Source organism: Arachis duranensis, chromosome 5 (assembly GCF_000817695.3).
Source record: "Arachis duranensis cultivar V14167 chromosome 5, aradu.V14167.gnm2.J7QH, whole genome shotgun sequence".
NCBI lineage: Eukaryota > Viridiplantae > Streptophyta > Magnoliopsida > Fabales > Fabaceae > Arachis > Arachis duranensis.
Window position 1 is genome coordinate 3,069,516 of NC_029776.3, and position 15,885 is coordinate 3,085,400.

The window sequence follows — 15,885 nt, forward strand, 5'->3', positions numbered from 1 at the left end:
AAATAGATAAATATTATGGTGTCTATTATTTTGTACCTAAATTACTAAAAAAAATAAATAAATAATATTTAATAACTTTTATATGATTTAGTTTTTATTTTAAATATTTTATTTTTTATTTAAAAAAAATTAGACAATTTAAATAATTTAAACACCATAACAAAAGTACCATTGAATTCACTATTAAAGTATTAATCCATAAATATTAAAGAGAGAGAGAATCGTGCAGCTATGTCTTGTGTATTTATTATATTTTTTAAAATTTGATGAAAGATTATTATTCGGCCGTACTATTTTATTTCATTTCGGTGGAATTCAAGCTCTTCAAGAGAAAGGGTAAGAAAAGGGGATCCAAAGACTTTTGGAATTAGAAATTCAGAAATGGAATAAGCTAAATGAATGTACTATTAAGTAGTAACTACAATGCATAATTTAAAAATAAAAAAATTTATTTACATACTAAAATTAGTTATTAAAATTAATTATTATATTTTTAATATATATTTTATATTTTAATTATATTTTATTTTAGTAGCTGATTTATTGTTATAAAATATATTACATATATGCATGACTAATAGGTCACCAAAATATTGCATAGTATCATTATCTATGAATTAATTAAGGTGTAATTAATATTAATATATGAAACCATGATTCATTTAGTTTTGCCAACATTATTCTGAGTTTCTGAGTGAGTGAAGAATAAGAAACTAATAAGAAAGTAAAAGAAAAAGAAAAGAAAACCGTGTTTGTGTTTGATTTCCAAAAAGTTTTGGTGCTTAATAATGCTCTCGTGACTCTCTCTGTCTCTCTTCATCACCAAAACCTTTCAATTTTTAAACCAATACACACACATCTCATCTGCAACCAAATCTACTGCCATTCACTTCATACTTCAGAGTTCAGATCTCTCTCTCTCTCATTGCACTTCAAGGTTGTCTTTTATTTTATTTTTTTAGTTCTGTTTAGCTGAGATACCTTGGAATGTGTGTCCGGTTTTGTTTCTTAATCTTCTGGATCTTCAACTACTTAGATCATTGCTCAACCTGCAGAATTTCAATGCATGCTTCTTCTTCTTCTTCTTCATTATGTTATTATTATTTCTTTTGCTTTTCTTTTTGGTCTCTGTCTTGATTCTCCATTGCTCGGTTTTATTCAGTCATATTTTCAATGCTGCAAATTCAGAAAGCTCCAATCTTTACTCCAAATGGTTGAAATGTTTCTGAGGCAATGAAACTGAAATGATGTATGCAAATTCAATTTTTTACTTTTCTATGCAGTGGAAGTCTGAACTCTGAAGGAGCTTAAGGAAGAGCAAATTTTGCTGCAAGTGGAAAAAAAAATGACCATTGATATGCCACCATCTGTGGCACAAAGTGTGAGGACTAATAGATCTTCATTTAGTTCAAGCTTTGGCCATGAGGATAATACCCCTCTTCACCACTATTCTGCTGTTAGTAATGGTGATGGCTATGAAAGTGATAGCTCAAGTTTTGCACCACCGTGAGTATCATGCTTTGTTTCAAGTTTCATTGCATTATATTAATGCAAGTGTTTGATAAGTATTTTTGGATAAAAAGGTTGGAATTTTATGTGTTTGGTGTGTTGGCAAATGTTCAAACCTGAAATCAATGAGGCTGAAATTTCTGAATTATATTAGTAGAGTTTACCAAAGAACCTATGGATTTTCTTCCACAATTTTCTTGGTGTTCTCAGAAAACATTGTATGCTGCTGCTCACCATAATTTTCATATTATGCACTTTTTTCTCCTTTCCCCCATTTGAGTGGCTAGTTTTATGGCAATGCAAGAACGAATTCTCTGATTGTGACTTAATGATTTTATTCATTTGTTGCAGCACACCAAACACTCTATCAACAGCTATTCCAGCTGAACTTGCTGGAGTTGTACCCTTGATTGATAGATTCCAGGTGCGGAATACATATTTCTATCTATCTAGAATTGTAATTTGCTTGAGTAATATTCTTCCCTCTTTATTTTGTAACTCAATGATCTTTGTCCAACTAAGTTTATGTGTCATTGGTAGATTTAATTGATTGGTTTATGTGCATGTTCATGTCAAATCATCAAGTTCTCCTTGATGCTGTTTGTTATAGGTAGAAGGATTCTTAAAATTGATGCATAAACAAATTCAATCTGCCGGCAAACGAGGATTTTTTTCTAAAAGATCTGTGGGACCTCAAGTTCGAGAGAAACTTACATTCGAGGACATGCTTTGTTTCCAGAAGGTAATCAAATGCTAAATTTTCCATAATGCACAGTTAAGTATATCAAACACAATTGAAGAGCTAACTTGAAAATTCATGTAGGATCCAATTCCAACATCATTGCTTAAGCTGAACAGTGATCTGGCAAGTCGTTCAACAAAATTATTCCAGCTAGTTTTGAAATATATGGGAGTTGATTCATCTGATCGTGTATCTCCAATTAGCTTAGACGAACGAGTTGAGCTTGTAGGCAAAATATACAAGCAAAGTTTGAAACATTCAGAACTCCGAGATGAACTTTTTGTCCAAATATCAAAACAAACAAGGAACAACCCAGATAGGCATGCACATTCCTTAAGTACTTAATTTCATTCTTTCATGTTTTCTTGTAGTGGTTAATATCTTTGTTGGTCTTTATCTAAATCAGGGAATCATTGATTAAAGCATGGGAGTTAATGTATTTATGTGTATCTTGCATGCCTCCTGGTAAAGACATTGGGGGATATCTATCAGAATATATTCATCATATAGTAAATGGTGTGAATACCGGCTCCGAGATACGAGCCCTTGCATTGAATACATTGAGTGCATTGAAGCGCTCTGTCAAGGCTGGTCCTAGACATATAATTCCAGGGCCCAAGGAGATTGAAGCTCAGTTGACTGGGAAAAAGCTTACAACTATAGTGTTCTTTCTAGATGAAACTTTTGAAGAAATTACGTATGACATGTCAACAACGGTTGCTGATGCTGTTGAGGTTTTCTTAAAACTCTTATCTACTGCTGTCTTAGACATAGTTATTTTCCTTTTGTTTCAATTTCTTGATATCCTCAATCAATTGTGTTCACTCTATCAAGATTGCTTCAGGAACTTGCAGGGATCATCAAGTTGTCAACATACTCTAGCTTTAGCCTCTTTGAATGTCGCAAAGCTGTTACTGCCTCGAAATCACCTGATTCCGGTAACATAATCTCCTTTTCCCCCTCATTGCTTCGTTGCTTGTTGATATTGTTAATCTAGCTATCTGAAATCAATACTCACAACTGTTCTTATTGTTACTTAGAGGAGTACGTTGGGCTAGATGATAATAAACATATTGGGGATCTACTAGCAGAATTTAAGGCAGCAAAAGATCGAAGCAAAGGAGAAATTTTGCATTGTAAATTGATCTTCAAGAAGAAATTATTTCGTGAATCAGATGAAGCTGTGACAGATCCAATGTTTATGCAGTTGTCCTATGTACAAGTATGCCTTTTTTATTTTCTTTTTTGTTAATGAAAAAGAATTTCTAACTTTTAACTGTAATTGCCTTAAAAGGTATATGGTTTTCTGATGCTGGATGTGTTATTACAGTTGCAACATGATTATATTTTTGGAAATTATCCGGTTGGAAGGGATGAAGCATCCCAGCTATCTGCATTGCAAATTTTAGCTGAGATTGGATTTGTTAGGAGACCCGAATCATGCTCGTAAGTGGTTTTCAACTATCATCTTGTTGCAAGCTATCATCCTACAGTGTTTAGCATGCTATTGTTGATGTTCTGTTGATTGAAATTGGAATTTTCTAATCTACAGAACTGACTCAAATATCTGTATTTATCAGTGACTGGAGCTCATTTCTTGAGCGATTTCTGCCTAGACAAATTGCAATGACACGAGCAAGACGGGAATGGGAGCTGGACATTCTTTCGTGCTACCATTCACTGGTATGGGACTCTGATACTGGCTAAGAGCCTGCTCCATCTGTTTATCATTTTTCCAGTTGTAGTTTGTGTCATTGATTATTATTGATACCCCTAAGTCTGCACCTAATAGTAGTCTTTTTTCTTCTCTCATTTAATATAGCATTCCTTTTTTCATAGGAGCATTTGACAAAAGATGATGCAAGACAGCAATTTCTGCATATACTCAGGACACTTCCATATGGGAATTCTGTTTTCTTCAATGTGCGCAAGATTGACGATCCAATCGGGCTTTTACCTGGACGAATAATATTAGGAATTAACAAAAGAGGGGTGAGAATTTATAGTGTGATAAAATATTTTAGACTTAAATTTTTAGGAATGAGTTGATCTTTTAGTTAAATGTTTCTTCTGGCATATTGTATACAGGTCCACTTTTTCCGTCCAGTTCCCAAGGAGTATTTGCATTCAGCTGAGTTGAGAGATATAATGCAATTCGGAAGCAGCAACACTGCAGTATTTTTTAAAATGCGAGTTGCAGGTGTTCTCCACATATTCCAATTTGAAACCAAGCAGGTGATGCTTTGATTGACATAAACTATTCAAGTTCTTGATTTTGGTCCTTCTTACTTGACTAATATCTTTATCAGTTTGGAGTTATTGAATGTCATTGGTATCTCATCCTTCATTGTAGGGTGAGGAAATTTGTGTAGCTCTTCAAACACATATAAATGATGTAATGCTCCGTCGCTACTCAAAAGCACGGACTACTGCTGGTGGTTCTTTGAATGAAGATATCTCTAGTAATTTCAAGTCTCCTAATTTGGAATCATATGAGAAGCGTGTCCAAGATTTATCAAAGCTTGCTGAAGAGTATAAAAGAAATGCTGATCAAGTAAGTTTAAGCTTCTAATTTCTAATGTATGTTATGATATGCTGTGCAAAATTAAGGTTTATCCTAAACTCTAAATCCTTAATGATTGAAGCCTTAAGCATTAGGCCAATGCATATTTTTTCGGTCAATTGATATAATATCTTAAATTATGTTGAATAGTTGCGTGAAGAATTGAATGAGAAGCGAAAACAAGAAGAGAAAATGCTACAAGAGTTGGAGAGCTTGAACGAATCCTTGAATGTTGATAAGCTTAGTCTTGAGGAAGTTACAAATGACCGTGATAGGCTTATCTCATTATGTGATGAAAAAGATAAGGCTCTTCAGGTAAAGTTCTTAACTTAATTGAATTGGTCTTAACATCTTCACATTATTGACCTATCTCAATGATTATACAATCTACTAGGCTGCAATTCTAGAGAAAAGGAACATGGAAACAAGGATGACCAAGTTGAATAAATTGGTTATAGAGAAAGAGAACACTACCCAAAATGAGCCTATTGGAGCAAATCAGCAAGTAAGATGCCTTCTGAAAGTAGTTGTTCATCGTCATTCTTCTTATTGATATAATTTATTTTAATTACATATCATTTGTGGACTTTGTCTGGTACTTGATAGGTTTTACAAAAGCTTGAAGCTGAGCTAAAACTTTGTAAAGATGAGCTTCGTGTAGCTGAAGAAACCATCAAAAGCCTGACAACTGACAAATTGATTTTGGAGCAGAGGCTGTCTAGCCTTGAGAAGAAAAATTCTGAAGAGGTAAAGAAGATTGAGACTCTATTAGTTATTTAACTTTAAAACAAATAATTCTAAGATGTTCAATCAGCATCATGGTGGTGGTTATAATGCAGAGTTCTTCTATTCAATTGAAACTTGAACAAGAACGCAAAACTCTGAAAGGTCAAGTTTATGACCTCGAAAGAAAAGTAGAAGTATTCAGACAAGAGTTAGTTGCTGCTGAGTCTACACTTTCAGCCAAGGACTCTGAATTGACTGCATTGAAGAGCAATTTGAGAGAGCTTGAAGAATTGAGAGAAATGAAAGAGGTTTTGATACTCTTGTCTCAACTTATGGTGTTAAATTTAAGATGCAAAGCAACTTATAAATTTCTTTTTACTTCATTTAGGACATTGATAGAAAGGACAAACAAACAGCTGCCATATTGAAGATGCAAGCAGCTCAACTAGCTGACATGGAGTTGCTTTATAAAGAAGAACAAGTTTTGAGGAAGCGATATTTTAATACAATAGAAGGTGGCAAGGATAAAGTTTTAATTACAAAAATTATGTCTTTGACTTGTGAATTTACATATTTAATCGACATAATAAGAACATTGGAATTTTGGCCTCTATTTCAGATATGAAAGGCAAGATAAGAGTGTATTGTCGGTTAAGGCCTCTAAGTGACAAAGAAATTGCTGAGAAAGATGGAGATTCTCTTACTACTGTAGATGAGTTTACTGTTGAACATCAATGGAAAGATGATAAACCAAAACAACACATATATGATCGTGTGTTTGATGGCAATGCCACTCAAGAAGATGTATTTGAGGATACAAGGGTAAGTAAAATCATGGCAAATTCTTGCTTTAGATATATATGAACATTAAAATTTTCTTACATCATCACTCTTTAACATTGTCATTATCTTGGCCATTACATTGCAGTACTTGGTGCAATCGGCTGTAGATGGTTATAATGTCTGCATTTTTGCTTATGGTCAAACTGGTTCCGGAAAGACATTTACAATTTATGGATCTGAAAGCAACCCTGGCCTTACCCCACGTGCCACTGCAGAACTTTTTAGAATTTTAAGGAGAGACAGTAACAAGTTTTCATTTTCCTTGAAGGTAACAATTTTAAATTTCAGATTAATAACTGTTTTGCATTTTTTTTAAAAATTATGTCATTATCTCCTGAATATATGTACAATGATCTTGCTGAAGTAGGTGATTAAGGTTTTTCCTTTGTCATGTGAGTGTAATAATATCATAATACTTCTTGTGCATCAATGATGCAGGCATACATGGTGGAACTATACCAAGATACACTTGTTGATCTTTTGTTACCAAAGAATGCCAAGCGTTTAAGATTGGATATTAAGAAGGACTCAAAGGTAAACATTTGTATTGATTGTAAATTTCCAATCTCAGATCATTTTTAAGAATCCAAAGTATTTAGAATTATTCAATTGATGCTAGGGAATGGTAGCTGTGGAAAATGTAACGACCGTGTCAATTTCTACCATGGACGAACTGAACAGCATAATACAAAAAGGATCTGAAAGGCGACATACTTCGGAAACGCAAATGAATGAAGAAAGCTCAAGATCTCATCTTATTCTATCAATAGTAATTGAAAGTACTAATCTTCAAAGTCAATCAGCTGCAAGGGGAAAGGTAGTACTATTCTTTAAGGTTATTTTGAAATATAGTTGTGCTGTTCTGTGGATGTTAACCTATTTTTATGTTGATTTGAAATACAGCTGAGTTTTGTGGACCTTGCTGGTTCAGAGAGAGTGAAAAAATCAGGTTCTGAAGGTAGTCAACTTAAAGAAGCACAAAGTATCAATAAATCATTATCAGCACTTGGAGATGTTATTAGTGCTTTATCCTCTGGTGGACAACACATACCTTATAGGAATCACAAGTTAACTATGTTGATGAGTGATTCATTGGGGGGAAATGCTAAAACTCTCATGTTTGTGAATGTGTCTCCAGCACAGTCTAGCTTGGATGAGACTCATAACTCTCTTATGTATGTCAACTATTTGTTTTTTTTATCCTTTTTTTCATATATAAAAAAAGAATTGCCTAACAAAATTGCATTATGTTTTAATGATAATTTAGGTATGCATCAAGGGTGAGGTCAATTGTGAATGATCCAAGCAAAAATGTTAGTTCAAAAGAGATAGCTAGGTTGAAAAAATTAGTTGCTTATTGGAAGGAACAAGCAGGTAGAAAAGGGGAGGATGAAGATTTAGAAGAAATTCAAGATGTAAGACCTTCTAGAGATAGAATTGATGGCCGCCATTCTATGTAGAGTAACTATTTATTATTCAATTCTAAGAAAATAGGAACTGTCATTTGTTGTATTTTTGGTTTTGCTTCATTGGAATGTCATCTGTTAAATTTTCAAGGTTGCATGTGCTTATAAATAGGTTGTAAGGTATAATTTTTTTTTTTTTTGGAGGGATGTAACTCTGTATAGTTGAACCTTGTATATATGTTGTTAATCTTTAACTCATTCAATATTAATGTATACTTTATTCTTCCTAAATATGGTACTCAAAAGTATACAATTATACACTTAAGAGATAAGGTGTGGATAACATCTTAAATCTAGAACATCTTTTTTTATGGACTTACTTTGGAAAATGAGTATAACTCTCCAAGACTTATAATTATAAGGCTATCAATAACATTTAACGAGCAAAGAAGGTTGTGTTAATGGGAGAGTACTCTAAAGTTGCAGCTGTAGGCTCACTTGAAGAAGGATCACCCGAGGAAGCGCCGCTTTGATCCGCGGCAGGCCACACAAAAGGTGGAACATAAGGCACAGGAACTGACCCTGATATGATCTGAACAATTGTCTGCATCTTAGGCCTTTCACTTGCAATGGGGTGAGAGCATGCTAACCCCAATTTCAATACCCTCTCTGCTTCTTCAGCCTCAAACTCATCTCTAGCCTTGGATCTACTGCCTCTAGTATCCTTCCCTCACGGTGCAAGTGCCAAACCCAATCCACAAGAAACTGATAGTTCAAATTCTTTGTCCATGGCCTCTGTCCACACACCACCTCCAGCAAGACTGCGCCGAATCCATACACGTCGGATTCACGCGTGGCCTTTCCGATGTATAAGCACTCTGGTGCAATGTAGCCCATAGTTCCAGGAACACCTTGCAAATTTGCATAAGAAGTCTTCTCGTTCTCAATTGCCCGAGCCAAACCAAAATCGCCTAAGCGTGCATTGAAGTCAGAGTCTAGCATGATGTTACTTGCCTTGAGATCTCTGTGGATCACTTTCTTATCGCATTCGTTGTGTAGGTAGTTCAAAGCAGCAACCAACCCTGATATGATCTTGTATCTTAGATGCCAACTTAATGGGGTTTTGTTGGTCTCTTCCTTGAAGAAAAGGTGATGATCTAAGCTTCCATTAGGCATGTATTCATATACTAAAAGTAGTATCCCATTCTTGTGGCACCATCCTGTATATTTATCATCAAATTAGTAAAAAAAAGCAATGCAATATAATATATACTCAGCTAATTATTACTAAATGAAACTTCAATAGTAGAGACTCACATGCAGTTCTCCTGGGAAGTTGATAGTTGATAACCAATAAATGATTAGACATGTTTGATTAAATTGTCATCTAATCATGTCATCTAATAATGTTTCACTATCAACTTCACATCAAGACAACTGTGTAAGTTTCCACCAACTTCAATATAGAGACCAAGTAAGCGGACAAGGTTCTTGTGACGAAGAGAATTGATGATGGTGAGCTCAGCCAGGAAATCATGTGTGCTAGAGATCTTGTCCCTCAAGAACTTCTTGACAGCCACCTGGGTCTTGTCCTTAGGAAGTGTTCCTCTGTAAACAGCACCAAAACCACCTTGTCCTAGCTTGTTCTTGACATCATCGAAGTTGTTGGTTGCCATCTTCAGATCCTCAAACCTGTACTCTTTGGGGGTTCCCGGGAGGTTCCTCAATGTGTTCACTAGCGTCTTGTCTGACCCACTTTGCCTTATCATTTTGCTTATGCATTTGAGACAATACACAAATCTACGAATGATGCTGATAATACCTATGGTTACAAGTATTAGAACAGCCACTACAATATACAGAGGGATCAGTGAATGCGCCATGTCGTTGGAGTGTTGAAAGCTGAAACCAATAAAGTGATCAAACATGGTTTAATTTTATTGTTTTAATTTGTATCTGAAGTTGAAATTAATGTATTAAAATATTGCCCTGCCGAAATTAAAAGATAAAGAATGTATTTGTCTCACTTTATGTCCTTAACTACAATGTGGATACAACAAGAAGGACTCGACAAACAATAATGTTAGTGATGAATAATATTCCTTTGAGTGGAATAATACTAATACTGTCAGAGAAGTCTCATATGTGGATAAGACTCATAACTTGTGAGTTGAGAAGAAATTAATAAACCGTTAGTTTCCAAATTTTAAGATAAACGTGAACATTTACACTATACATACTTCATTCCTGCATGACGTACATATAACAAATTGTTTGACGAATTGAATTTGATACTAGCTAGTGCAAATTAATGTATGAAGATATAGAACAAGAAGTTAAGAAACAATGTTGTTCATTCATTGTCGTACATAATTAATAATAGAAGAACAATGCCAAAGCCACCTTGACCAAGCTTGTTGCTGTCATGGAAATTGTTGGTGGCGATCTTGAGCTCCCGGAACATGAACTCTCTTGGAGTCCCTGGCAGTCTCCTCAGTGTGCTCAACAATTTCGGGTCCGATCCACTTCCAACTGCTTTTGACATTTTTCCGGGAACTTTCTTCAATCTGGCTTGTTAATGTGATTAAATTATATATACCTCTAACCCGATTAATTTGCCATGCGTATAGCAATAATTCCAATAATTATATTAGATGTACACTAAAATCAACTATTAAAATCAGTTATTAGTATAAAATATATGTTAAAATATAAAATATATGGCAGAAACTCACCTGCAGTCGACTGCATGACTGCAGGTGAAGTTGCTTTTGGATGGCTGACACGTGTTACTATATGGTTTAAAAAAAATTGGTTTATTTTATATAAATGGTTTATTTAAAAAAATCGGTTTGAATTGAACCAAACAGTTACTTTTACTTTCAATCCCTTTTTCAGAACTAATATGAAACTTTCAATTAGGTATGTTTCTTTTATTTATATTTCTTAATCAAATTTATTATTTCAAATGTATTTCTTAATTTATGTTTTTATTCATTCCTCTGTGAATGATGAAAATTAGTTAATAAATACGTACATATTTATGTCATCACACTACTTTGATGTTCAGGATCATAAATAACAAGATAATTCATGGCAATTTCATGTGATGAAAGACAAAAATGTAATTATGGTATAACGTAGACTAGTTTGATAGCATGAACATTGTTGAAATTTTGGCATGATCTCTTTCATATTTGTTATATGTCTCTTTAGTTGGTGATGTTATAGTTTATTGTGATGATATGATGGTAGTTTAATTGTATGAGTTAGGTCCTTTTTATTTGGTTGAATTTTTTCTATGGCTATCCTATTTTTGATGGCAATGTCAAAATAAATATTTTCATTAGTTGTTTTTTTTTCTCTATTTTTGAATCAATTTTATTTTGAAAAAATTTATTAAAAATTTTTGTTGTAAACAAAATTAATAATATTATGTTCAATTATTTAAGGAGACCAAATTAATATTTTGATTAGATACTTTTGTTTTATTGAAAATAAATTCTAATGTCATTAAAAAATAAATTCTAGTTGATAAGTAAAAACACAAAAACGTGCATGATAGTGAAATCATAATTTTTAGACAAGTAAATTATAGTTTTATCATCTTAAAAAAATAATTTATTTATAGAATAATATTGAAAAATCAACAATAATTTGCATGAAAATAATTTATTAGTAAAATAAAAGTTAATTGATTGATTACCATAAAATTTAGTTTAACGATAAATTTGCAATTGAACATATTTTTACAACTTAATTTAAAATCTGTTTACAGCTTAATTTAAAAGCAACTGAAAATGTAAGTTATGAGAAACAAAACAAAACTCATCAAGAAAATAGAAACAGAGACACAAAAAAAGGACAGATAATATCATTTATGCCATTCCTATAAAAAAAACCGTGAATTTTGTTTCTTTTTCAGAATACTAAATTTTACTTTTTCAAACAATTTGTATATATATATTTGACAAAAATTAAATAAAAAAAGTTCAGATAAATTTAAAGAAAAATTGGTCAATATGAATGATGAAAAAGAACATATCAAATTCATCTGTTAGGAATTTAGGAATAACACGTAGAAAGAATTTAAATTATTTTAAAAGTAGTTATTTGGTCTATTCAAATCGATTTTTTTAAATAAACCATTTGTATAAAATAAATTGGTTTTTTTTTAAACCATACAATAACACGTGTCAAACGATCCAGAAGCAACTTCACCTGCAGTCGACTGCAGGTGAGTTTCCACCAAAATATATATTAAAAATAAATTAAATAATATATATTATATAAAAATACATAATAACTGATTTTATTAGTTAATTTTAGTGTAGAAATAAAATTTTTATAATTCCTATAATAAAATACCCATATCATAATATTTTTCTGTGTCGTCGTTGTTTGACGAGAGTCTTTGAGAACTTATGCCTTGCATGTGATTTTTGTAATTTTTGGATGAGACTTGTTCCGTTTAAGGATACTTCTTCCGAATGATAGCTCGGACATGCGCTTCCTCTGCGGATCTCTTCTAACTCGGAAGGTGGTCCTCGGAACTTGGACGGGCTTGGCATGAAACCTGCAAAAGAGATTCCGATACTCAAGTCAGTCATTTTTCTTAAGAGAGAATAAATAACCAAAAACAGTAAGAGATTGTTATTGTGTGGTATTTCCTCTGTGTTTGTTAAGAAAATTGTCCCCTGAGGAGGGTTGAATGGTAAGTTTATATAGGTGAAAGAATCTTGGCTTCTAGCCGTTGCGCTGAGCTATTAGTCGGATTTTTAGGATTATTCTGATATGGTTTGTTGAGTCGAGAATCTCGGTTTGTTAGTGAGATCCGAAGATTCTTTTTCCGTTAAGCAGTACTCGGTCAAAGCTGCTGAAGCCGAGGTTGTTGGTATAGATCATAGCCCCCCAAACTTGGCCTGTAAAAAATAGGTTGAGCTTCTATATTCTCGGCTTCTGGAGCTTTTTTGCCTTATGAGAATATGTATCGTAGGAGCCCCCAAGGTCAACGTGTTTTTGTTCGTTTTTTGTCTCTCTTTTTTTTTGTATATGGGCTCTAGTTACTTGGGCTTTGTATTTATGTGTTCTGCCTGTCCCTTCTGGTTTTTTGTTGCGAGTGGGTAAGGGATCATGGGGTAGTGAGTGTTTTGGGAGTTGTATTTGTCTTTTCAACTGTCTGTGGGTGTAATGGACGTTTTGTCTTCTGAGAGTTGTACTTGTACTGAGGGAAACATCATGACTAAAAAAGGTTAGTGAACTTCTGTCTTGTACTTTTCTTCGTTGTTTTTGTTTCTTTTCTATAATTGGGAGAAAGGAACATGATGTGGTTGATGAAGGCGATGTGTATAGTTGGGTTGATGATGATGTCAGGGGTCGCATTTCTATTTTTAGTAGTGCTGAGTTGGTAAAACAGTTGAACGAAGCTAGGTGGGTGAGGAATGTTAACGAGTTAGAGATTAGGTTTTTACCTTGTGATGAGAATGATAGAGTCTGCGAAAAAAGGTCTGATTGGAGCTACTTTTATATATATACCTGCATGTTGACTGAACTTGGTATGAGATTCCCTTTTACTGATTTCGAGTGTGGGGTCTTAGCCCAGTTGAATTGTGCTCCGACGCAATTACACCCGAATTCATGGGCATTTGTGCGAGCTTTTGAATGATTGATGGAACACCTTGAGTGTTATCCCTCTCTTGGTTTATTTTTTTCATTATTCCAAGCTAAAGGTGTCTGGAGGGGTGGGTGGGTTAATTTGAGTAGCCATCCGGGCCGTGGTGTCTTTAGTCTATACAAACAATCTTTCAAAGATTTCAAAGAAATGTACGTAAAGGTTCAGATTGTCGAGGATTTTTACTCGTTCTTTTTGGATTCATTGCTTGAGGAAAGATTCCTTGTCTTGTGGTCTCCAAAACCTAAACAAATTTTAGATTGTGAAAATAGAGTAGCCAGTGAAGAGTATGTTCTGAATTTTTTAGTGAGCGCAATGTCCTCGTCTGCTTTTCTTTCCATTTCTAATTTACCGGAACTTGAAGGGGATAGGGAGGCGATGGAGGAGTATCTAGGTAATTTAGGTTCTATATGGTGTATTTTGTGTTTTTTGGTGTTTTGTTGTGGCTTTATATGGTTTCTGTGTTGTGTTGCAAGTGAAAAAGCTCCTACGCTTACTACTGCTAACTTGAAGGCCTTTGTTTCTAAGGCCAAGAAGAAGGAGAAGGAAGGATCATCAACGAACCTTGTAAAGGTTGGTGAGGGAGGTGGGGTGAAGCAGGATGTAAGTTTTAAAAAAAAGAAGGATGACGGTTCGTCAAAGGTGGTTGATCTTACTGGCATAAAGGAGGGCTTTGCTACTTTTACTGCCGAGGAGATTAGTGCAGCGTATGAGAGTCAGATGGTTCTTCATGGTTACAAAGAAGGTCCTCGAAACTCTCTTTGGTATTCTGGTTATCCGTTCATGGCTGTTGTTGATGAAGTCACCCAAGTGGATTTTGATGTAAAAATTATCCATGATGCTGGGAAAGTTGGAGTTGTCCGCTACCTACAGGTAGTTTTGTTTGTTATTTTGACCTTGATTTATTTGTTTTTGATAACTTGTTGTTTTCTTTAGGTTATTGGAGCAAGGCTTCTGTCTATTGGTCGGACCTTCGAGTTGGATGCTATTCTAGAGGGTGACAAGGTTGCTGCTGTCAAAAAATTGAAGGAGTATTTGGAGGAGAGAGACTTAAGAGTGGAAAAACTCAGGGACGAAGTGAAGAATTTGAAAGAAAAGCTCAAAAATTCCGAGGCTGACCTGCAAAAGGTCAGGGTCGACCTTGAGTCTAAAGTCGAGGAAGCTAAGAAAACTAGAGCTCGCATTCCTGAGTTAGAAGAGGAGGTGCTTTCTGCTTTTATGCTCGGATTTGACCATGTTGTTGTGTAGATAGGAGTTGTTGCTCCATACGCTGATGTGAGTAAATTGGACGTAACAAAGATCGTTAGCAATGGCCAGTTGATTGAGGATGAATCTCTGTCCGACAAGGAGGACGAGAGTGTTTCTGTTGGAAAGGCAGCTTGAAATGTTTGTTTGACTTTTTATTTTGTAAAGTGACTTGTTTTGCGAGACTTTGATAGACTCTAATTGACTTTTTATAAATTATCTCTCACAGGGTTTGTTGGTACCTTTCTTGATTGTAGATTGAATTGTTTGGATTTGGATTTTTGTATTTCTGTTAACCAACAATGTTTGTACATGTGGATGATATGGGGGTGGGGCACCTCATTAAAACCTTTCCAAGAAAAATCCTGTATGGGATAAAAAATTGAGAGTAGAAAAAAGAGTGTCTCCCCTAGTCCATATCATTTTTATGAAAAGTAAAATTTCAAAGATGAAACATTCCAAATTCCAGGGACATCTCCGCCCTAGAGTGTTTGAAGTTTGTATGCTCCCCTTCCGACGACTTGTATAACTCGGTAAGGGTCGTCCCATGCTGCTGCTAGTTTGCCATGTGCATGAGTCTTTCTTGCTTCTTCTGTTCGTCTGAGGACGAGGTCCTATTCGGCAAAGGATCTTGGTTGTACCTTCTTGCTATACTTCTTTCTTATTATTTCCTGCATTGCTATTTGTCTTATTTTGGCTTTGTCTCTGTCTTCGTCTATTGTGTCAAGTTCTATTCTTCTGATGTTGTCATTTTCGTCAATTGTGGTGTGATTGGTTCGTAGTGAGGATATTGAGATCTCTACTAGGATCATTGCATCTGTCCCATATACCAATATAAATGGTGTTTCTTGTGTTGTTGTTTGTTTTGTGGTGTTGTAGCTCCACAAAATTTCAGGGATCAGCTCGGCCCATTTGCCCTTGGTATCTCAGAGTGTTTTCTTTACTGCGTTGAGGATGACCTTATTAGCCGCCTCGGCAAGTCCATTGGTTTGTGGATGCTCTACTGATGAAAAGTGGTGCTTTATCTGAAATTCATTCAAAAATGTTGCTAAACTTTAGTCGGTGAATTGCCGGCCATTATCAGTGATAATATCATGAGGTAATCCAAAACAAAAAATAATATTTTTCCAAATGAAAGACCTTACTTTATCAACTCCTATTTTTGCTAACGGAGTGACCT

At 34.5% G+C, this 15,885-nt stretch overlaps 1 protein-coding gene and 1 pseudogene across 2 annotated transcripts; one reads left to right on the forward strand and one right to left on the reverse strand.

The window, feature by feature from the left end:
* The first annotated feature begins 786 nt into the window (after window positions 1-786).
* Window positions 787-8,009, forward strand: LOC107487373 (kinesin-like protein KIN-14I). 2 transcript variants are annotated; one of them, XM_016107988.3, is made up of 24 exons: window positions 788-937; window positions 1,284-1,506; window positions 1,861-1,933; window positions 2,120-2,251; window positions 2,333-2,571; window positions 2,658-2,985; window positions 3,096-3,189; window positions 3,292-3,473; window positions 3,582-3,697; window positions 3,832-3,934; window positions 4,091-4,243; window positions 4,340-4,486; window positions 4,605-4,805; window positions 4,965-5,129; window positions 5,209-5,319; window positions 5,421-5,561; window positions 5,654-5,848; window positions 5,929-6,055; window positions 6,160-6,362; window positions 6,469-6,651; window positions 6,822-6,917; window positions 7,003-7,200; window positions 7,287-7,558; window positions 7,651-8,009. In XM_016107988.3, the coding sequence occupies exons 2-24, from the start codon at window positions 1,346-1,348 to the stop codon at window positions 7,841-7,843; spliced, it is 3,813 nt and encodes a 1,270-aa protein (XP_015963474.1). In that variant the 5' UTR covers window positions 788-937; window positions 1,284-1,345; the 3' UTR covers window positions 7,844-8,009. The 2 variants fall into 2 exon arrangements, with proteins under 2 accessions (XP_020997637.1, XP_015963474.1); XM_021141978.2 differs by lacking the exons at window positions 7,287-7,558; window positions 7,651-8,009 and having other exon boundaries at window positions 787-937; window positions 7,013-7,178.
* A 121-nt stretch (window positions 8,010-8,130) lies between these two features.
* LOC110272369 (probable L-type lectin-domain containing receptor kinase S.5) lies at window positions 8,131-9,695 on the reverse strand (annotated as a pseudogene).
* Between the last annotated feature and the right edge of the window lie 6,190 nt (window positions 9,696-15,885).

Coding starts and splice junctions, on each gene's coding strand:
- LOC107487373 (XM_016107988.3), top strand. CDS start 1,346: ATGACCATTGATATGCCACCATCTGTGGCACAAAGTGTGAGGACTAAT. Junction 2,986..3,095: donor CGGTTGCTGATGCTGTTGAG/GTTTTCTTAAAA, acceptor AGATTGCTTCAG/GAACTTGCAGGGATCATCAA. Junction 6,918..7,002: donor ATATTAAGAAGGACTCAAAG/GTAAACATTTGT, acceptor AATTGATGCTAG/GGAATGGTAGCTGTGGAAAA.